Source organism: Oreochromis aureus, linkage group 9 (genome assembly GCF_013358895.1).
Source record: "Oreochromis aureus strain Israel breed Guangdong linkage group 9, ZZ_aureus, whole genome shotgun sequence".
Lineage (NCBI taxonomy): Eukaryota > Metazoa > Chordata > Actinopteri > Cichliformes > Cichlidae > Oreochromis > Oreochromis aureus.
In genome coordinates, this window is record NC_052950.1 from 40,272,807 (window position 1) to 40,295,933 (window position 23,127).

Here is a 23,127-nt window from a genome sequence, read left to right on the forward strand (position 1 = left end):
TGCCACGCTAACTGATGATGTCACAGCGGTGGTGGGTGTGGCTCCATGCTCAGTGGTGACAGACACCCCTCCCCAACATGAGCCCACCCTTTAGCCCCAGATTTAACCACTTACCATTAATGGGCACTTTACAAAGAGAAAGATAGAAGAGAAGAAGAAGAGAGAGGAGACAGAGTTTAGGCAACAAATTTAGCTTTAGCCTGTTCTTAAACTATCCTTCTGCTAACAAACAGCCAGCATGAATCAAACAAACAGCTAGTAGTAGTTCTATTTGCATTGGTAGCAGCTAACATTTAGGGTAACCTAGCTACCCTTGCTAACTGTACCCTAAGTGCAGGACTGGTAGCCTTGGCTAATGTCAGCATCCCTTGCCTGAAGACCGATTAGCTAGCCTGAGGAGAGAGGAGAAAAGGGGAATTTATGAAACAGTTAGCGCTTATTAATAGCCTTCTATTCTGTGGACGTTTAGCTGGCTTAGCTGAATCAAGTGCAGAAGTTTTGCTGAAACTTGGAGCCGGGTCCACTGTTCCCCAGGTAGATGTTCCTGTCCCTCACACTGCGTTTGGGTAGAACGTCACCTTTAGAGATACTATCGATTTAATTTGACCACAGCCCTAATCACTGCTCAAGGACAGAAAGACTCTCTGACAGGTTCCCACAACATGTCCCAAACAGAGCTGGAGAATGTGTGTTCCATGTGTTCTTTAACTACCAGATAAACCTGGGCAAGTGTTTACAGTGAAACAGCCACCCTTTGTTTCCCAAGAGCCAAGCAAATCTCGGGTTAAATCTGAGGAAAGTTAAAGTATACAAGGTATGTAAGCCGAACTGGACTGCTTTCATTTCTGTGATCTGCAATAATGACGTGTCTACAACGTATGTATCAATATTTAGAGATTAAAAACACTGAGGAGCTGAAGAATTTAAAGTCCTCAAAGATATGGATCGTCCACAGAACATGTGTGCTCACGAGGTGTGGTAATTACATTTGTGTTTAGTTCCTCTTGATAGCATGACTGATTATCAATGAGATAACTGAGACTGAATAAATCTGTCACTTTTGCCACACCTCTGACATTTTAAATAACTGATAAAAATGAAGCCGAGGATTAGGATTCCTCTCAGCTGCAGCCAGACTCTGGGTAAATGTTCACATCACATATAATAATATATTAATAAATAATCAGTTTATTAATATAAACTTTTGGTTTTCCTCCCCCCAGTCCACGTGGCGTGTTGTGCCCATGCAGAGGTTGGAGGTCACAGACAGACGTGACGTCAACACAACACGCAGGAATGTTGTGGATGTGGGGATGGAGTGAAGCCCACCATCAAGTTTCAAAAACAACAAAACCAAAACAGATAAATGCACAAATTTAATCCATTATGAAACGAAAATAATAATAAAATAAATGTTAATTTAATATAAAGGCAAATAAAAAAAATATTTTAATCAATTAAACTAAAAAACATACAAACTGACAGAAAGACGAGTATAAATAAGAACTTTATTATCCGAAACAAAATCGTACTTGTAAAAGATGAAGGAACAAGATAACAAAAAAAAGATTCCAAAAGGAGGAAAGAACCAAAAGCAGCTGAACGAGAAGCAAGCAGGGATGGATGGAAGTCAGAATATCTGTCCTTCTGTCTCTCGTCTCCTCTCAGTGTCTCTCTCTTCTAGGCCTCAGCTCTGTCCACTTCCTACCATCTGACTGCCCCTTTCCTGTCTGTCTACCTGTGCACTTCTGTCCTATCGAGGAAACAGAGGAAAGGTGTCTCACCCAGAATGGCTGTCGGTACGAAGGGATCTGCCATCAGGACACAGCAGCAGACAGACAGATGGACAGACAGGACAAAAGAAGAAGAGAAAAAGAAGAAGAAGACCAGTCAGCTCCCTACATGTCTGCAGGGAAACATCGGTTCGATTTTGGCTAACTGATGTGTGAACACCAGCTGTTAGGTGAATATTAGGCTTGTGGTAGATGAATGCTGGTTGAGAGTAAAGGTAATGTTGGCTAAATGGTTAAAATGCATCAGCTGGATGTTGGCTGACTGCTGGATGAATGTCAACTATTTAAATGGCAGCTAAATGTCTGGTGAGTACTGGGCTTCAGGTGAATGAACCAAAAGGAAAGTTTGAAGCCTAATCTTGAAAGTAGAGATAGTGTCTGTCTCCTGAATCCAAACTGGAAGCTGGTTCCACAGAAGAGGGGCCTGAAAACTGAAGGCTCTGCCTCCCATTCTACTTTTAAATACTCTAGGAACAACAAGTAGGCCTGCAGTGCGAGAGCGAAGTGCTCTAATAGGGTGATATGGTACTACAAGGTCATTAAGATAAGATGGGGCCTGATTATTTAAGACCTTGTATGTGAGGAGCAGGATTTTGAATTCTGGATTTAACAGGAAGCCAATGAAGGGAAGCCAAAACAGGAGAAATCTGCTCTCTCTTTCTAATCCCTGTCAGGACTCATGCTGCAGCATTTTGGATCAGCTGAAGGCTTTTCAGGGAGTTTTTAGGACATCCTGATAATAAAGAATTACAGTAGTCCAGCCTGGAAGTAATGAATGCATGAACTAGTTTTTCAGCATCACTCTGAGACAGGATATTTCTAATTTTAGAGATGTTGTTTGGTATGCACATTGAAGGACATATCCTGAATGGAAATAATAAAGATAGATTGATCTAATTTAAAGTGGAGACGCTAGATTGAAGCTAGATTGAAGAAATAAGTAAATTTCTACGTTATTATAGTGGAGGGGGTTTGTGTGTCCCAGGGATCCTGTGGGCTATGTTGCTGGGGGGCTTTTGCCCACTGGTAGGGTCTACCATGGCACAGACAAAGAGCCACTCAAAAGACTCTTGCGTGTACACGACCAAGGGAACTGTTCACCTGGCTGGGATAGGGTTACCAGGGCCCCGCCTGGGGGCAGGCCTGGTAGGGCTGTTCGATATAACGATATATATTTATTTATTTTATGCTTATTTATTCTATCCTGTTATTCTATTTATATTATTAATTTAGGTTTTACCTAATCTAATATTTATTGATTTTATTCTTATTCATTTTTTATCTTCTTACTCTATTTATATTTATATTGTATCCCATTCTTATTTATTTTATCTCTTTATCCTGTTTATATTCTTATTGGTTCATATCTCCAGTGTTTCCTCGGAGGGGGCTCTCTGCACCGGGGCTGTGATCAACCGTGGCTGCTGGGGCCCTCTGGATCCTCTCAGCCTGGCTGGGGGGCTTCTTTGCCTCCCTCCTGCTGTGTGCCCAGCCTGGAGGCTGCGGTCTGTGACCGGCTCCCGGTGCAGACGGCTCCCTGTGATAGTGTTTCCTCACTTGGCTAATGCGTACCCAGCCCAATTTTACTCTTTAAGTGTGCGTGTGTGTGTGTGTGTGTGTGTGTGTGTGTGTGTGTGTGTGTGTGTGGGGGGGGGGGGGATGTGGATGTGTGTATTCATAATCGTTTATGTTAATGAGAGTGTGGGGAATGAGTGGGAGGGTGGGGTGGGGTGGGCTGCTTTTAACCATGTAAAGCACTTTGTGCTACATTTTTTGTATGAAAAGTGCTTTATAAATAAAGATTGATTGATTGATAGATATATCAGATGACGATATAAAAACATCTATCATTTCATTTTACGCTATCGTTTGTTTCGTGGCGTCACAAAATAAAACTGTTTACGGCAATATTTTTTCATCGTTTTGATGGTCGCTGTAGTGGCTATATTAATTTGTTAAAGTTCTCTCTCTCTCTTATATTTAATATAACCACACTACGGACGGACAAGCGCCTGTTTTTATGCGTTGTCGTTAGCAACAACAACGGTAACACCATCGCGTGTCCACTTGTTTATGTTCCACATAAACCTTTCACAATAAAGCTCAAGATCCTGTTGAGACTTTTCAAAATAAACTGAATCACGTGAAAGATGCAGAATATTTACGGATGAGAAGCAAAAAAGAGCCGTCAGGTGCTAAAAAATAAACCTTAGACTCAAACGTTAGAACAGGCTTTGCCCCGCAGCACGCTGTGTAATAAATACTCACAAATAAAACGGAGGCCGTTACAACTTATGTCTAAAAATGTATCGTTTCATGCATCGATTAAAACACTCGACTCCAGCTACATGATGTCCAGCTGGAAACACTTCCCGTAAGTCGAGCTGCCTGAGATTCACAGAATTTACAGAAAATGTTACATTTTTGTGATTTATATCGTTATCGGGACGATAGAATTCTTATATCGGGATATGAGATTTTGGTCATATCGCACAGCCCTAAGGCCCGGAGAGTCTGCCTACCAAGACACAGTGCCTGGCGGCCAGCCCTTAACTCATGGGCCCTCGCTGGGTGTAGCCCCAAGAGGGGACATGGGCCCATCCCCCTTTAGGCCCACCACCCATAGGAGGGGCTGTAGGGGTTGGGTGCAGTATGTACTTGGTGCTGGCCAAGTGGCCAAGCCAGACCGATCAATGGCTCCTGAGGATGGCAACTGGGACGTGGAACATCACCTCTCTGGTGGGGAAGGACCTGAGCTAGTGCGCGAGGTTGAGATGTACCAGCTAGATATAGTCCAGCTCACCTCAACACAGGTTGATGATCGATTGTGTAATCATATCATCAGATCTACGACCGTATGTCCCGGACACTCGAGCGAAGAGAGAGGCTGAGATGTACGGCTTTGCGATATGACAAAATATATCGGATGACGAAACTAAAACAACTATGGTTTCATATTATACGCTATCGTTTGTTTTGTGGTGTCGCAAATCCACTTTGGTCAACATGTGGATGCAGGCACAGAGAATCCCAGCATGGCCAATGAAGACGAAGCAGAACCAGTTAGCTCAAGCAGAAGGACCAGTCCAAACAAATGGAGGACCTTAAACGAGTGGCCGCCTCTGTACCATCGACCTGGTTTGGTTATGAACAGTCTGACATGGACCAGAAAACTGTACTATGCAAATGATGGCACAAACCAGGTCCCGACCACAGACTCAAACACGGCAAACCTCTCTTTCAAGAATGATGTGACGGACTGTGGAGAGAGTTTACGGATGAGAAGCCAAAAAAAAAGCCGTCAGGTGCTCCAAATAAACCTTAAACTCAAACGTCAGAACAGGCTTTTCCCTGCAGCACACCCTGTAATAAATACTCACAAGGAAAATGGCAGCCGTTACAACTTGGTGGTAAGTTGGATAAGGTGGGAAGGGAGGACGGTGGACAGACCTGTAAATACCTCAGAGTACACATTAACTGGACTGGGTTAAAAACACCAGTGCACGCTACAGGAAGAGCCATACTCTGTTTTCAGATGCAGCTGAGGTCTGCAACATCTGTTGGACAATGCTCAGGAGTCTGCTGTGGTCAGTGCTGTCCTCTATAGTGTTGCATGTTCAGTGAGAGACTGAGAATACCCATAATGCACCACTGAACGACACAGGAAATGATTCCTGCCTGTGGATATCTTTGTACAACTCCTCAATGTAATGCACAGTACACGCTACAGTAGTTACACACCCTTAATATCTGCAGGGGGGGGATCACACTCTTCAGCCTCCCGGGGAAAGAAAAAATATGTGGTTTACTCTTTAGCCTCTCTCTTTGGCCGTTACAATGAGCTATCTGGTCCTTATACAAGCAAGAGCTTGGTCCACATTGTCAGCTCGTTTAACGATTTTTTGGACAAACTATCTGGGTGTAGCCAAGCAGCTACCACTCAGGTGGAGTCAGAATCTCGTCTCTGCTTTTTGCAGATGATGTGGCTGTGTTGACTTCATCAGGTGGTGGCCTCCCGCTAACACTGAGAATCAGCATCTCCAAGTCTGAGGCCATGGTCCTCAGCCGGAAAAGGGTGGAGTGCCCACTCTGGGTCAGGGACGAGTTGCTGCCCCAAGTGGAGGAGCTTAAGTATCTCGGGGTCTTGTTCACGAGTGAGGGGAGCGGGAGGACTGAGCTGTGGCTGCAGTAATGCCGACGCTGTACCGGTCCATAGTAGTAAAGAGAGAGCTAAGCTTAAAAGCCTAGTATTTCTGGTGGATCTACGTCCCGACCCTTACCAATGGTAACAAGCTTTGGGTAGTGACTGAAAGAATGAGGTCGCTAATGCAAGTGGAAATGAGCATTCTCCAGAGGACGGCTGGCCTCTCCCTTAGAGACAGAGATGAGCTCAGCCATCCAGGAAGAGCTCAGAGTAGAGCCACTACTCCTCCAAATTTAAAGGAGCCAGTTAAGGTGGTTCGGGCATCTGACTAGGATGCTTCCTCGGCGCCTCCTGGTGTTCTGGACTTTTCCCACCGAGAAGAGGCCCCAAATCTGGAGAGATTGTGTCTCTCAGCTGGCCTCTGTGTTCCCCCAGATAAGGAGGTGGCTGGGGAGAGCGAGGTCTGGCCTTCTCTGCTTCGGCTGCTGGCCCTGAGACCCACTCTCGGATAAAGTTTTCAGAACATGTTTAGCTTACGAGTTATGTGCTTATCTGATAAAATTGAACTGAATTATCTGAGTTATACCAGGGAGTCAAGTACTTCTGATTTGAGGTAATCTTTTTTATAGGAGCTACAGTATCCAGAGTTGTACGCAGTAAGGCTATAATACTATTAACAAGATGAGCGACATCTGTAGGAGTAGCATTAGGTAGCTGTTCTGCAGTGTGTTGGCACAAAGCTTTGAAGAAGGTAAGAGTGGAGGAATTGCATCCTTGATCTAAATGTTAGTGTTGTTGGCTGGATGTCTGGGGAATGTTAATATTAGCACATAGGGACTGATCGTCGTCCAAATGCCTCCGAGAATCTGTGTGGCATTTTTGTGTCCAGGTGTAAGGAGAGGAACCAGCAGGTGGAGGCTCATGCAGATGAAGCAGTGCTAAAACAGCCGACAGTGGAAGACGTGTCTCTGAGACTCATAAAAGAACAAAAGCACTGTTGCTGGTGTGCAGTAAGTGGCTGCAGTGACTGTTTTCTTGTTCAGCATTGATCTTCATACAATCTTAAATCCAGATTGAAAACGCATTTTTATTCACTGGCTTTTGACTCAGTGGTTGACTGACTTGTATTTACTTATATTTTATTGTTTTCGCTATGTTTATTATTTTATCGTATTTATTATTCTTATGGTATCTATTATGTTTCTATTGTTCAGCACTTTGGTCAGCCTTATGTGTTTTTAAAGCGCTATGTAAATAAACGATGATGATGATGATGATCTGGTGGACACTGGTCACTGCTGCACATCTGAGACAGTCTGAGACAGTCTGCCTCCTTTTACAAATGAAAACATTACATCGAGACCAGACAGAGCGACTCTGACAGCAGTTCTTATCGCGACAGGAGGCATGTCAGTGTTGTTACCTGGGTAGTAGGAGTTTGGTACAGAGGTGCTGATGGTGTTTGTCTTCAGGGTGAAGGAGGACGGAGATGAAACAGCTGCATAGAGGAAACAGAAACGCAGCCTTAATGTTTCCTGCTTCTTTCATTTTACACTCAATGATTCACCTATCGCTCCGCCTGCAGCTTCATAAGGAAATTCTCAGCGATGGTTCATTATTGATTCATTTATGTTAGCAGCACATTAGCAGCACGTTAGCAGTACGTTAGCATGGCATTAGCAGCACATAGCAGGGCATTAGCAGCGCTGTCGCTACCCGATCCGTACTGGAAACCCGATCGGTACCCCGCATGCGCGAATGGTGTCTACTTCCGGTTGAAGCGTTTTACGATAGTTACGGGTCAGAGTATCTGTTAAGATGTTAAGAATAATAAGTATCTCTTAAAATGTTTCCGATAATGAAACATTTAATATAATGTAGAGAAAAACAAAAAAATAAAAAGATATTTACGGATCAGGACTCCCCCGAGCCTTACTGCGCATGTGTAAAGTCGGACCGTACAAATTGGGTCTACCCGATCCGTACCGCGCATGTGCAGGGGTTTTCTTCTTCTTCTGTTCGTTTAATGGCAGTTTACCCCCCAGTGTTCGAGGATACCGCCATCTGCTGACCGAACGAATGAACCCTATTGTAAACTGAATTAGCGTCATTACAAACGTGTGTTAAATTTGATTTAGTGATAGTCAAGTGTGTTTATGCTTGTCTGTGTGGAGAGGATTGGTTGGAATAGTGATGATGATGTCCGCTATCACTGTCAATTGTCAGTAAACATTTCATCTGGCTGATGAATCTTCACGTGACACATTACAAAGTCTGTATTATTAACTCTGTAATTAGGCGCCATTCTTCTTATTCGAAAGGCATGAATTTGTTTGTATACGGATTATCCATATTTTAAATGTCCCAGGCAGTCGAAAATGAGGCAGAGCTGTTGAGAAATGCTAGGAGCTAACAGGGCGCTAACTGTGTCATTCAAATACATTTAACTGTAGCAATGTTAGCAAAGAGAGGAAGTGACGTAACTTTTGCGCATGCGGGGTACCGATCGGGTTTCCGGTACGGATCGGGTAGTGACAAGCGCGTTAGCAGGGCATTAGCAGCATGTTAACATGGCATCAGCAAAATGTTAGCAGGGCATTAGCAGCGCGTTAGCAGTATGTTAGCAGCACATTAGCACCACGTTAGCAGCAGGTTAACAGGGCATTAGCAGCGCGTTAGCATGGCATTAGAAGCACATTAGCAGGGCATTAGCAGTGTGTTAGCATGGCATTAGCAGTATGTTAGCAGCTGGTTAGCAGTACGTTAGCATGGCATTAGCAGCACTTTAGCAACAGCTTAGCAGGGCATTAGCAGCGTGTTAGCAGGGCATTAGCACGTTAGCAGTATGTTAGAAGGGCGTTAGGACTGTTTGCAGAGACCACAGCTGAAATCCTCAGTACTCCTTTATCAATCACTTGTATCAGGAGTTTGACCTATGATTTGAAATTGTTGCTCAGCTGTTTACTGAACACTCCCATACGGTAAAAAAATACATTTTTCCTGGCCAAAATATATTTCAAATATATGGTAAATATATTTTGTATTTGTGATGCTCCAAAAAATATATTTTTGAAATTGAAAATATATTTCTTTCAAACCAAAATACATTTCAAAACATATTTTAGGGTGAAGAAAATACATTTCCAACCTTGCAGTAGAATGTATATCAAAGTATCCTTTATTTAAAATGTATTTAGTGCAATAATGATGATAATGATAATAATACTAAAAGTAACATGTTTTATGCACATCTGCAAAAAACAGTTGGATTCAAACAAAACAGAGTCAAAGGTCTATCACGAATTAGGTTGTTTATTCATTTGCTTACAGTATTTCACATTACACAATATCTCACTATAATGTAGCATTCATTGACTTTGAAATTATCTGTCAGTGATACAGTAAACAAGATACAACAACTGCTATGTACACTTTAGTTTTTGACAATATATACAATATAGTACTTAAAGGAACACACTCCACTTTTTTTGGAAATAGGCTCATTCTCCATCTCCCTCAGAGTTAAAAATGCAGCATCTTCTTTTTAGATTCGTATGTTAATAGAACTCTGGAGCGTGATCTTCACGGGATGGGGCGTAGCCAGGATTTTTGGTCGAGGCGCCATATTAGCAGGCCAAACAAATGCTTGCTGTGTGGCGGTTGTAATGTTAGATTGCACTACCGGCAAAGGAATAAGCTTGAAAACAGGCTCTCTTTTCATTGTTTCCTCACCTGGAAGCATCATGAGGGAGCTTATGTGTTGGATGTTACCAAAAGAAGGCGTCTAGCCTGGATAGCAGCTGCTGAAACGAGCTGATATTCAGTTCTCTACCATCCCCAGATATCTGTTGGTGTGCTTCAGTATTTTCATTCAGGTAAGTTCTAAATAAGTTCATATTATTCTTTATAGCCTGTTAGTTTTATTTTCAATGCGCTCTGAGATCATAGCACAAACTTAGAACAAACATGCAGAACTACCTTCTATTTATAGAGTTGGTAATTATTTGGCATTATTGCAGCAAACCAGCCTATGAAATGAAAGAAACAAATCCTGACTGGGTTCCAACACTACACATGGGGCACTACAAAATCCCTGCTTCAAACTACATGCTACACACCACCATACCAATCAGATTACTTCTTCCATGTGTAGGTAAAAGGTGACCCTCCTGGATAAGATGGCAAAGGTTTGCTGCGTTTTGGTGAACATGTGCCCCAGTGTGGTAGTAAAACCAGGGAAAAATGCTCTTGTTAAATACTCTTAAGTCTTGTGCTGTTTATGTAGTGATAAGTTTTCAAAAGAGACAGTAAATTACAGAATGCTAGTAGTGGGTGATATTATTTAAATGCTGTCATGATTTTATGTGAACATTTTGTCATTTGTAAACTATACATAACATTGATTCTACATTGTAACTGATTTGATGTTCTACAAAGTGCTTTTAATTAAAAATAGGCAAACATTTCTTTGTTTCTTTATTCAACTTTTGAACAGTGTTACTTAGTAAGTACATATTCAGTAAATGCAAATTATTTACATGGCCCCCTAAATTAAAACATTATGGGTTATTCAGAACAGAACTAAGCTTGGAAAAATATTGTCCCATCAGTTGATCCAACTCCTCCACAGTAGCAGGTGGAACTTTTCTTTTTTGAGGACGGCTTCTTTTACCTGTCACTACAGATGGTCTGTTTATGTTTTGATCAAGAGCCTTTTTTGGGCAGCTGAAGAGGAGAAGTCTATCTTATGGCCAACCTCTGGCTGTGTCTTGGTCATATTACCAGGCAAAACCCAGTATGCAGGTTCATCTGTAACAGTCCTTGTGCCACAGATCGGCACTGTTGCTTCTACATTAAACAGAAGAGCAGGGACATGGCTGCAGGTCTCCACGACTCCGGCCATAAAGGTGCAGTGGGCGGCTTCAACCTTCCCTGTGATGCTCACAATCACCTGTGGCTGCAATGCTGCAATTCAGTCTTTAAGAGTGCAGTACCTGAAACACACACAGACAAAGTTCATTTAAAGACAAGAACTTTAATAAGCCAAGGCTGACATGAATGTGTTTTATCTACTTTCATATCCATTTATCATAAATGTAACAAATAAAGTGTTTTTGTGTATCCATCTATAGAACGCTGCATGTTATATTCTAAATCTGCCTGTTTCTTTTTAGAAACCTAGCAGCAGAAAATGAACCTAAAGTATGTAATGCAAGGATGTAATCACTTTCAAGAGGGAGAAAGCATAAAGTTCGACTTTAAGTGACAATTATGGACACCTAATATGATAAGGAGATTCTGCAGGTCATTAATCAATGTATAAAACTAAAACAGATTGTATTTTTAGTGACACAGGACACAAACAAGGAAGCAAGATGTGTAATTAGGATTATTTATAATAAATATGAATTAATTAGGGCAATTTCTTTAACCATAAAGAATAACTAAATCCTTCAGGACAATGTCACATCAATGCACTGAACTCACTATGTTATCCCTCTAACAGAGCCTCTACATGTTCTCACTGTAATTTCCCTCATGAATGAATTTATGCTGCACTAATCTGAATGTTCGGGGAATCAAACGCATTTTACTCGCAGTACTCAAGCTGACTTACCTTTGCTTGAATGACGGCGTACTCACAACGTGGAGGCTTAAAATAGCCAAATCTTGTACCCAGTCCTTGGTGAATTGGATGTGCGCCCCAGAGATTTATAATTGCGAAATTGGTGCGCCGTGTATGCGCTGACTCCACAGACAAGGTACGAGAGTAGATCATGCTAAGTCAATAGCGGTTTGGTCTTCAGGGTTTCTACTCCACGGCAGTATTTCATACGGGTCCACATTTCAACAATCAAGTACCATCTCTTTGCATCTGGACACAATCTGTCTCTATACCGTCATTTTTCTTTTGAGCTACGTTTCAGAATGGTTCGTGGCAATCTTGTTTTGATTCGCAGCCTGCCAAGATGGTGCTGCGCTCCCACAATGCATTGCGACATTACGTCAACTCCAAAGCCCTTTGCGTGCAGGAGTATGCGCATGTGCATTGCCATGGTGGTTTAAAAAATAAAGATACAATGAAAAGCAATTAATAAAAATTTAATATTTAAACATTCCCACAAATGTACAATGAACGTGCAAAAACTCTCTTTATTAGTTGTTGCTGTTTCTTTCTTTTTCTTTTTCTTTTTTTTTTTTTGAAAAATAACGACCTCTCTGAGGCGCGAATTCCGACAGCGAGAGGGCGGCCGGATACAGGAGACGGGAAGAAACAAGCCGATTATGTTCGCGTTAATTAAGTGGTTGGAAGATGTAAAATTCTCAATCCTGCCAACTGAACATATACGAGATTTTAATGAGGATGAATAATTAGCCGGCATAGAGGAAACGGACCTTTATTTGGTGGAGTGGCGACAAGAAGCCAAAAAGACGGTGGCGGTCTATGAAGCCTCCATCATCAAGCTAGCAGGTGCCTTTTCTCATATAATATTACTTTATTCTCACTTATTTGGCACGGAAGCGTAGAGCTGCCACCCAGGCAAAAGAGAAATATAAGTTTATCACGTTATAACGTGAAAAGTTTATCGTTCTAACAATATACTATCATGTTTATACAATATACTTTTCGTGTTTGGACATTGTATGAACAATGTACATAATTATCACATCCGTACAATATTGTGCGAACGTGATAATTATGTATATTGTAATAACGTGATATTATATTATACAAACATGCAAAGCATAATGTTAGAACAATAAACATTTCACGTTATAACGTGATATAGCTCTATTTTGCTTTTGCCTGGGTGGCAGCTCCACGCTTCCATAATGTGGTAATCAAAATATGTAACTTAATTAATTATGTTGTGACGTACTTTTGCCTTTTCTTATTATTCTGCCTTCTCAGAAAGGGAAAAAAATACAAATAAAATTGTTTACACTTGTTATATACAATAACTATCAAAACCTATTCACATTTAATTTGGCTTTCACAGAAATCCCACCTGTCCTTCTGGCTACAGAGTACTTACTTACTAAGGTTAGAAACAAAGCACAGTTATGCTTTATTAATGTTCGCTAATTACAATGTTCCACATTTCCTTGCTTTTTAAGTCATTTTAGGCTTTTTAGAGTTGTTGTTTTTGTTTTTTAGCTGTAATGTTTCTGCCTATTTATTTCAGCCCATGAAATCGAATGCAGATCTTCCTGATGTGAGATTTACATAAATGTAAGTAATTTTGTTTGTCATTGTCATTAATGTTGTTGCTGTTGTTGTTTTTGTGAAGTTTGCAATATAAACCTAGCAAGCATCAGTCAGCACAGTGACTAACCTAAACAGATTCTTGCTTTATTCACATATATTATATGTAATTATATATACCTGCACATTGTACCTAGGGTTGCAGCCACTTGGCCCCACCCCATTGTTGTGACAGCCCTGACTGTACACTGCATCTGAACAGGGAACAGTCTGCCACATTAATGTATTTTTAAGTGACTTGTTTGTAATACATGAATTTGCTTCTTACAGATGTCAAAGTCTCAACCTCATGCTGCCCTCCCCATCCTCCTAAAGTAAGTATTTGTTGTTGTAGTTTTTTTATGCAGTGTCTGTGTCACATGCTAATCATAATTATTGAAATAACTGTTTTCTAACAGATTTTCCAAAACACTAGTTATGTTTGTTGTCATTCAGACTAATACTACTGCTTAGACATTGCTTAGTGGTCATGCATGTTTGACAAGCTTGTTATGATACCAAAACAGTAGGCCTATCACAATAATCGATATATTGACTTAACACACAATACATGTACATGACCTCAATAATTGTTGATGATGCAATTTATCTGCCATTATATTAAAAAAATATAATAATAACAACACAATAACATTAAATAACATTGTTTTCTATTTGTTAGAAAATTTACTATTTATTCAATTTTTATGGTATCTAATATTTTGATACCTAATTTCCATGATCTAAATATTTTCAGAATTAGATGTTGGTTTGTCAATTGAAAGTGTGTAGATCTTGCATTATTATGGTGTTATATTATAATTATACATTCAAAGACATAAAATGGTCTTAAAATCACAATGACATAACTTGTCGCAATTGTTTATGGGGCAATATACCGACCAACAAAAAGTTGTTATCGTAACAGGCCTTCAAAACAGACGATTTTATGATCGATAAATTCAAAAAATAAATACATTTAATTTCTCTGAGATTCTCTAATATTCAGTTACAGTTCACAACACAGCTACCTGTACATGCAGTATTATACTGTAAATATAAATCTCTGCATTTAGCATCCCACTAGAAGAGTCACAGTTACTGCCTCTTTTTTTTTTTTTTTTTTTTTTTTTTTTTTTTTTTACAAATACCTGTACTATTACTAACACATTTACTGTTTTACTTTTAGCCTGTGGATACAAATGCAGATTTCCTTAATGTAAGTTGTGCATTTTAATTACATCATGTTATTTTTATTATTATTTATTTATTTTATTTTACATTCAAATATTTCAAGCTTCTTGGTTAAAGAAGCTTGATTGCTAGTAGGTAAAGAATAGTTCACCTATAATTGATATTCCCAATTAATTTCTCACCTCTGATTGAATGCCTTTGTTTGTTTGCCTTTTTTGACTATAACAAAACATTTTTGCAGGATATATATGGTGAATTTATATGCATAGATACAGTCGTAGTGCTTGACACATGCACACAGCAGTAGATGTACTAAAAAGGAAATAGTTACAATCATGATGTTGATTGCTGATGTCAGTATATATATTTTAGAGGAATGTTTTGTTTTTCACCCAAAATGAACTATATTGCTTCAGAAGAGATTTATTACCCTACCTGACTCTTATATATTGTTTTTTGTTTGTTTTTGTTATTTTCAGGTTCAATGGTGCGTGTTCTTCTAATGGCCGCCTTCCCACTGGAGGTTTTGATCCACAGCAATTTAAAAGGTAAACAGCTTTGAAAGTCAGTTCAAATGGTTAGCTAATAGTATTCTAAAAGCCTACAACTCTGTCACCAGTTTCTTTACCAAAAGTACCCATAAAAGTATCTCTCAATAGCATATCATTGTAGTTCAAATGTTTAGTTGTACAAATATCAGATTTTGGAAATCTAAAACTAGTCAAACACTCAAATGTTTATGCCTTTTATAGGAGGACAGAGCAAAAGCGGACATCGGCACAGAGTGAAGAACTGCCCTTCACAAGGACACTATGACAGCCATATATAGTAAGTGAAGACTTTCTGTGTATCTAAAATTGCATACAGCACAAGTAACTTACTGTTAGCGCCATTTATAGTTATTACATGTTTTATTTTGAAAAGCCTGAAAAGATGTGGTGCTTTTGTTGTGAAAGGTTTTGTGAGAAATAAAACAAGCGAATGGCGGAGCGACACGATGGTTTTACTTAATGTAATGGCTATGTTGTTTCTTCTTGAGTTCTCTATTTTCTTATATCTAAAATAAGAGTCTGGATGGACAAGAGGCTGTTTTACGGCGTCGTTGTTGTACAAACCGGCGCGTAAAACAGCCTCTTGTCCATCCAGACTCTTATTTTAGATATAAGAAAAATAGAGAACTCAAGAAGAAACAATATAGCTATTACACTAACTGCAACCATTAAAATAGGTTGTAAAGTAAGTTACCAATACAAATAGGTGATGATGCATTGTGGTGGGTGGTCTCAGACAAAGAAGGTCAACAGATTTATGAATGCTGGAGGGTAAGGAGAGACAACCAAAAGGGGTGTTAGCATTACTGTAATGTGAACTGGATAGACTTTCCATCTAGGAAAAAAAAAGAGGTAAAATTATGCGTAAAATATATCTGTATTAATATCTGTATCTATATAAACAGAAATATCTGTTTGCTAAATGAAGCCAGCTAACATAAATCATATTTTTATTTTAACTCTGATAAAGTAATAGAACTGTGACTTTGTTTGTTACAGTGGCGGTAAGGAAGAGGTTTCCCAGTGTGTCCAGAAGGGCTTTGAGGATTGCAGTGAAAGCTGGGGAACTGAGACTGCTGGAAAAGGAAAAGAAATTACATTTTAAGTATGTTGACTTATGTTAATACAATCACACAGAAAATATACACATACACACACACACACACATATATATATGTATATATGTGTGTGTGTGTGTGTGTGTGTGTGTGTGTGTGTGTGTGTGTGTGTTTCTTTTAGAATGTTTAAGTATGTAATGAGAATAAAATTATAAAATTAATATTCTTTGCTTGATTGATATGCTATATGTATGTTTTAAACATCAAATAAAGATTTCTTTCAGCTGTTACATGTGAATGTGTTTTCTTAGAAATATATGAAGGGTTAAATTGATATATTTTTGAATGATTTTAAATAAGTTTAAATTGTATTTTGAAATATATTTTATAAATATATTTCAAAATATAAAAACAACAAAAAAAATATATGTGCTAAAATACATTTTAAAATATATTTATATATTTTGAAATATATTTTAGCACATATATTTTTTGGCCATTTTTTGTATATTTTGAAATATATTTCAAAATGTATTTTAAAATATATTTTTTTACCGTATGGGCTGGGTTTCTATTTTAATAAAAGTCAGAGTTACTAAAGGTTTGCAGCTTTTCTTTTATAATTTCTAATGTCACTTGAATCTTTTCTGATTGTATTAGATGATTTCCGTTTCAGACAGTCTTCTGTTTGTGGTCGTAAAGCCACAGACTTTCAGTCATCTCAGTCTGAACACACAGATGGACCAAAACCTTCTCAGGATCTTTGGTCTGGAAGATTTGAGGAGATCAATAAAGAGCATAACTTTTTATTTCAGTTACACTGGTTTGTAGTTTTAGCTTTATTTCATAACCAGGATGATGCTGGAGGAGAGGTCTGTTAGCCTGGTTTGTTGTGAGCAGCTCTTCCCTTGTTGTCGTCGTCTACGGACTGATCCAAAGATGACGTTTGACTGACCTTCCTGTTTTCGGCCGCAGTTACACACCTGAGAATCTCGTGGTTAAATTAAATCAGAGACTCCTGTAAGCATACCTGCAGTCATGGTTTTAGGGTCTGTGGTGTTTGATGTCTGTGCTTAATTTAAATCGTCTCCTCTTGGGAAGCGCTCGCAGCTGCACGCCGTGCTCCAGAATAAAGAGGAAGACAGTGAGCACAGGAGCCTGGAGGGAAGGGTGCCTCCTCGTCCTCTGATGGCCGCTACGCTGCGATAAAACATCGCCTCCTTCAGCTCACGACAGGAAGGACGAGAACGCCACCTGCTTGGGTTTGAACTCGCCGTCTTTCAGGTTGGTCGGCGTCCTAAGCCACGCTGCAAAAACGTAGGATTTCACGGTTGTCGTGGAAACTGAGTCAGAACACGAAGTCATGGAATGACCGAGCACACGACAGCCTGAGCTCCTCCCACGACTCACTTCTATCGTTTAGATACGGGATTATCACGTCATGAATTATCAGCTAAATTATTTTTCTTTGAAATGGCCTGGCCTGCATTTTGTATAGCACTTTACTCAGTCCCTAAGGACCCCAAAGCACTTTACACTACATTCAGTCATTCACCCATTCACACACTGGCAATGGCAAGCTACATTGTAGCCACAGCTGCCCTGGGGCGCACTGACAGAGGCGAGGCTGCCGGATACTGGCGCCACCGGGCCCTCTGACCACCACCAGTAGGCAAACATGGGGCGACCGTGGCTCAGGGGGTTGGGAAGGGCACCTGTAACCGGAAGGTCGCCGGTTCGATCCCCGGCCTCTCTGTCCTGGTTGTTGTGTCCTTGGGCAAGACACTTTACCCTACCGCCTACTGGTGTTGGCCAGAGGGGCCGATGGCGCGATATGGCAGCCTCGCTTCTGTCAGTCTGCCCCAGGGCAGCTGTGGCTACAACCGTAGCTTGCCTCCACCAGTGTGTGAATGTGAGCGTGAATGAATAATGTCATTGTAAAGCGCTTTGGGTGCCTTGAAAAGCGCTATATAAATCCAATGCATTATTATTATCATTATTATTATTATGGGGTTAGTATCTTGCCCAAGGATATTTGGCATGCAGCCAGGGGGCAGCCTGGGATCGAACCACCGACCTTCTGATCAGTGGCTGACCTGCTCTGCCACCTGAGCTACAGCCACAGAAAGAAAACGTCTTCACTCGGGAAGCGTTTGCAGATAAATCTGCGTCTTCGGTACAACCTGTGGGTGAGCGACTCAGTCACCGAGTCTTTGTCTCACCATCTCGTCAGAGATAGACATTTTTCCATAGCACCCAGGGGTCACCAGGGGTCGCCAACATGCCAGCAGGCCTGAGTGAGCTGGCGGTGACGCCTGGAGCTGGACTCTGAGTGATGACGTGGACTTTCCTCCCAGGATGTGGGCGGGGCTGTGCTCTGTCAGGCTGATGGAGCGCGGACGGTCCTTCCGCTCCGACCGTGACCCTGTGCTTTGTCACTGAGGAGGAGGAAGCTGTTAAACTTCACGTCTCCTGATCTCGAGCGCCGCTCTCGTTCTGTCGGACACGCCGCACAGCGGCAGCATTTGTGCGCGTCACGTGCATGTACTCACTGCGTCCGTTCAGCGTGTGCGCGTGCGCATCCACCATGGTGGTGTGCTGGGAGCTGTTCACCATGAGGGTCATTTCCTGTCTGGAGCTGAGAGTTTCCTTCCTCTTCTTCGCCAACTTCCTGCCGACACAAAAAACGAGCAGAAGTTTCAATAAAGTTTCCTTCACTCAAACTCTGATTTTTCTTTTTTTATTATCTATTAAGGTGGTATGAACATGTTGTAATAGGTTGTTTTTCAGCACTTAAGGTGGTATGAAAGAGATTTTATAGCGGTATTATCTCCATTAAGGTGACACAAATGGTGTTTGGGTTTAAGGCGGTATGGAGTAACTTACATTCCTGCTGTGTGAGCTCGTTTTTTTTCTTTTAAGGTGGTAAGAGTTTTCTCTGTGAAGCCATGTGTTAAGGCAGTATGAGCAGATGCTTCTCAGTTAAAGTGGAATAAGTGAGAGTTTCCAATGTGCCATTTGTCTTTTAAGGTGGAATGGAGGCTTTGCATTTGTCAGATCAGCAGGCTCTTAAGGTGGTCTGAATGGAGCTCCTTTAATGAGACGTTACTAAAGTGGACGCTGTGCTGTAAATCTGTGAGTTAGTAATGCCTTTTAAATTTACGAGTCATTAAACGTCGCTTTGTGCTCCATCGTTGCTTCTCTCACACTCGGAGCATCACTCCTAACCTCTGAGACATTTTTTCTAATATTTGGCCAAATTTAAAAGCTTGTGAGTGACGTCTCAGCTCAGAGAGCCATCAGCTCTTCAGTTCTTCTGCATTTCTTCTGAAAGTGAGACGAGTTTTGTTAGAGGAGCTTAAATGAGAAGCGATGCTGGGGTTTCACTTTGTTCTCTTTGTGTGTGTGTGTGTGTGTGTTGTGTAACCACTGCAGAGGAAAAGCATCTTTAAACTACTAAAGCGTCCTCACATCCGTCCATCGTCTGTATTTTCTCTCTTTCTATTCTGAGTCTGAATAAAGAAAATCCATTTGTCCGATTGCACACATGCTCACACACACGCACACACACACACACACACTTAAAAGTTTAACCCTGACCTGAAAAACGCTGCTATGTAAAAACAAAAGTAAAAGCGAGCTTTTAAACTGGAAGGAAGACATCAGTGAGCGCTGCTGTGTGCGCGTCGAGGTTAAGATGGAGGACAGTAAAAGCACCCCGAGGCGAGGTGCTGCCCTCCTCCCCCTCATGTCTCATTTCTCTTCTTCTTCTGTGGTTCAGGCAGACAGTAAAAACCTGCAGCGTTTCTTCTTCTCTGATTCAGACCTGAACAAACAAACGTCTGCAGCACAAAATCCTGATTTACTGCAGAAAGACGATGAAAAAGCAGCACGTCTGACAGGCTTTTTACACAGTCCAATCGCCTCAGCCGGCTGCTTTAAACATGAACTTGGCGAAGGGCACCCTGATCGCTGCGGTGGTGTCGGACTCAAACGTGGTCCTGCTTCTGCAGATCTCAACATGGAACGTCCATGAGGACCTCATGGAGGCGACATAACTGCGGCTGCAGCTGCTGTAACATCATCATCATCAGTCACACTCTGTTAGTTATAAAATACTGATGTTATGAAATGATCTGCATAGAGACCAACCAATTCATTTATCAGGCTGTAAACATGATTTAAACATGAAGTCTATGGGGACTGACTCACTGCTGCCTCTGCTGGGCGTCATAGGAACTGCAGGTTCTGGAGCTTCAGAGTTAAGAGGTGTAACTGTAACTGTAATCACATTACATTTTTCAATAATGCAGTAACTGTACTACATTCAATAAAGACATTACAGTTACAATCATATTACGTTCATCACGAGGTTCTGCTGCTATCTGCATATAAATAAGAAAATAAAACATCAAACATCAGTTTGTGTGTGGGAGGAGGAAAAGTCAACAACTTCTCAGGAGTGGAGATATGGACATTATCTTTATCGCACAAAAGGACAAGAGTATGACAGTAAAGTGCAAACTGCATCCAAGATAGGAACATCTGCAACATCTAACATCTGCACAGACAGCACGCCAATGCTAAGCTAAGCCAAGAACCCAGAGTGATGATGAAGCTGAGAGCATGCTGACCCCAGCCCAGCAGCCAGAGCCTGAATGTAAACAGGTAACACGGCACGAGTCAGCTACTGTAAAATCACCATGGCAACCACTCTGAAGTGGCCTTAAGCTGTTTTTTATCTTTGCTTTGTGTCGTCGACTTTGTCCATCCATCCGTGTACTGCCTCAAACCGTCCGTCAATCTCAGGCTCCACCCTCCCCTCACTAGTGAACAAGACCCTCCTCCAACTGGGGAGCAACTCATCCCTAACGCGGAGCGGGCACTCCACCCTTTTCCGGCTGAGAGCCATGGTCTTGGACATGGAGGTGCTGATTCTCATTTCTTCAAACTCAGCTGCAAACAGCTCCAGTGCGAGCTGCAGGCCAACAGTAGATGAAGCCAATAGAATCACATTATCTCCAAAAAGAAAAGTTGAAATCCTGAAGCCACCAGTGTGGAGGCCTTTACCACGTGGCTACGCGTGGATATTCTATCTATAAAACTATGAACACAACTGGTGACAAAGGGAAGCCCTGGTGTGGTCCAACACCCACCCACAGTCTGGCTTAATGCCAGTGGAGCGACCCACTGTGGGTGTACATGGACTGAATGTCCTGTAACAACAGAACACCACCAGATGCTCCACCATAGACCTCCACACAACAGAGACGTGTCAGGCAGAACAGCCCTACCTCATTCAGAGCATTCAGTTACTCAGGGCTGATCCTCATGCACCCTAGGTGCCACTTTCCTAACTACGTCAATAACGTGATGGGCAAGTCACCCCCCTCCTAACCAACTCCATGTCCTCCACTGTAAAAGGTCTGACTATGGGATGGAGGAGATACCGTTCACCACCTGACCTCCGTCCACCTACGGTGTCCACCATCTGGCTCTGGGATTCTGGGACCTAATTAAGTAACCCACTGCATTACTTTGAAGAAAAGTAATGTGTAATAGGTAACTTTTCTTGTGTAATGGCTCAAACACTGAACATCCTCAAAAACTCCATCACAAACAGGTGATGGAGGCTGCAGGACACTGAACTGAATAGAGTCAGGTGACGGTGTAGCTAACAGAGCGACCCTCAGCTCAGCTCGCCAGTTCCTCTCCGTGTTTGTGCAGCTTCTACTTTCCTGGAGACGAAAGCTGACCTTCCTGACCTTTAACCTGCGACCCCCTCCTCCCCCACACACACACCTGCAGCTACTCATACAAGTGAATAGAAAGAGCGAGAGAGCAGGAGGTAACCTCGCTCCACCACACAAAGAACCTTTTATGAGTTTGATATGTGATTCCAGCCCTCAGTGTGTGTGAGAACACACACTCAGGGCTGTGTGTGTGTCAGTGTGTGTGTGTGTGTGCGCGTGTGATGACATCATCAGCAAGGAGTCAGGGATTGATTGATTTAGCAACACTTAACATGAACACACGCTGCATGTCAAGGCTAATCTAATGAGCGACAGGACAATGCTGTTAGCGGTAACGGATATTAGAGTGTCTGTGTGTGTGTGTGAGAGGATAAAATCACTTTATTTGCTGATGTTTTCTGCCAGCTGAACTCTGTAGTTTCTGCTGTACATAGAGATCATGTTCTCAGTTTCTGGGCTCAGACGTTCTGAGTCACAGAAAGCTCATTCAGCACTTCCACCTCCAATAAACCTGATTAACAAAGATCGACTGCACTCGTTTCATATTAATCTGCTCTCCTCTCATACATGACTGTAGGCAGCTGTGTGTGTGTGTGTGTGTGTGTGCTCGTGGGTGTGTGTGTGTGTAGATCTACACACACACACACACACAGGGTGACCTGAGGAGGAGTGAGCACTTCCTGTCTCCCTGAGGAGGCGTCGGTTTGAGATCCTTCAGTTCTAACCTGGAGGGAGAAGCAGGTTTCTCTGCTCCATCTCGGCGCTCACAGATCAAACAGATGAATATCTCTATTTATACTCGTCCTCCGTCTCATCAGCAAACACCAGCCGAGTCAAACAGTAAAGAGAAATTCAGCTCAGGCAGCGAGGCCGACTGAGAGACACAAAAACAACGCGAGCTCCAAAGACAGCTGAAGAAAATCAAGAGAAGAATGTAGCTGGAGTCAAACCACATTTACCTCTTTATCTGTTTTTATTTATTCGGATTAATACAAAGACACAAACAGAGATTCAACCAATCACAGCCAAGCATCTGTTTAGCGCCTGTTTAGAGGTGAGCTGCCGAAACATGTGACAGTATTATGGTATATGCAGTATTTATAAAGTATTTGATGGCTTAGCTAAAGAAAACTCATGGAAGCAGAAGTGAAGCTTTTCTAATCAGAGCTGATAGAAAAGAGTCAGCCTCAGTAACTTCCTATAGTACCATATCACCCTATTAGAGCACTTCGCTCTCACTCTGCAGGCCTACTTGTTGTTCCTAGAGTATTTAAAAGTAGAATGGGAGGCAGAGCCTTCAGTTTTCAGGCCCCTCTTCTGTCGAACCAGCTTCCAGTTTGGATTCGGGAGACAGACACAATCTCTACTTTCAAGATTAGGCTTCAAAC

At 41.6% G+C, this 23,127-nt stretch overlaps 1 protein-coding gene across 7 annotated transcripts in view; it reads right to left on the bottom strand.

The window, feature by feature from the left end:
- Positions 1–23,127, bottom strand: part of LOC116331049 (receptor-type tyrosine-protein phosphatase mu-like) — a 245,930-nt gene that overhangs the window by 54,017 nt on the left and 168,786 nt on the right. For 3 of the 7 annotated variants that reach the window (XM_039617696.1, XM_039617694.1, XM_039617691.1), the window contains 2 exons: positions 18,539–18,657; positions 7,361–7,435 (listed from right to left, as the gene is read on the bottom strand). In XM_039617696.1, the coding sequence (XP_039473630.1) occupies positions 7,361–7,435; positions 18,539–18,657 (194 nt within the window). Of the gene's footprint in view, positions 1–114; positions 127–1,784; positions 1,812–7,360; positions 7,436–18,538; positions 18,658–23,127 lie in introns of all 7 variants that reach the window. The other 4 variants (XM_039617693.1, XM_039617690.1, XM_039617689.1 and 1 more) reach the window with 3 other exon arrangements.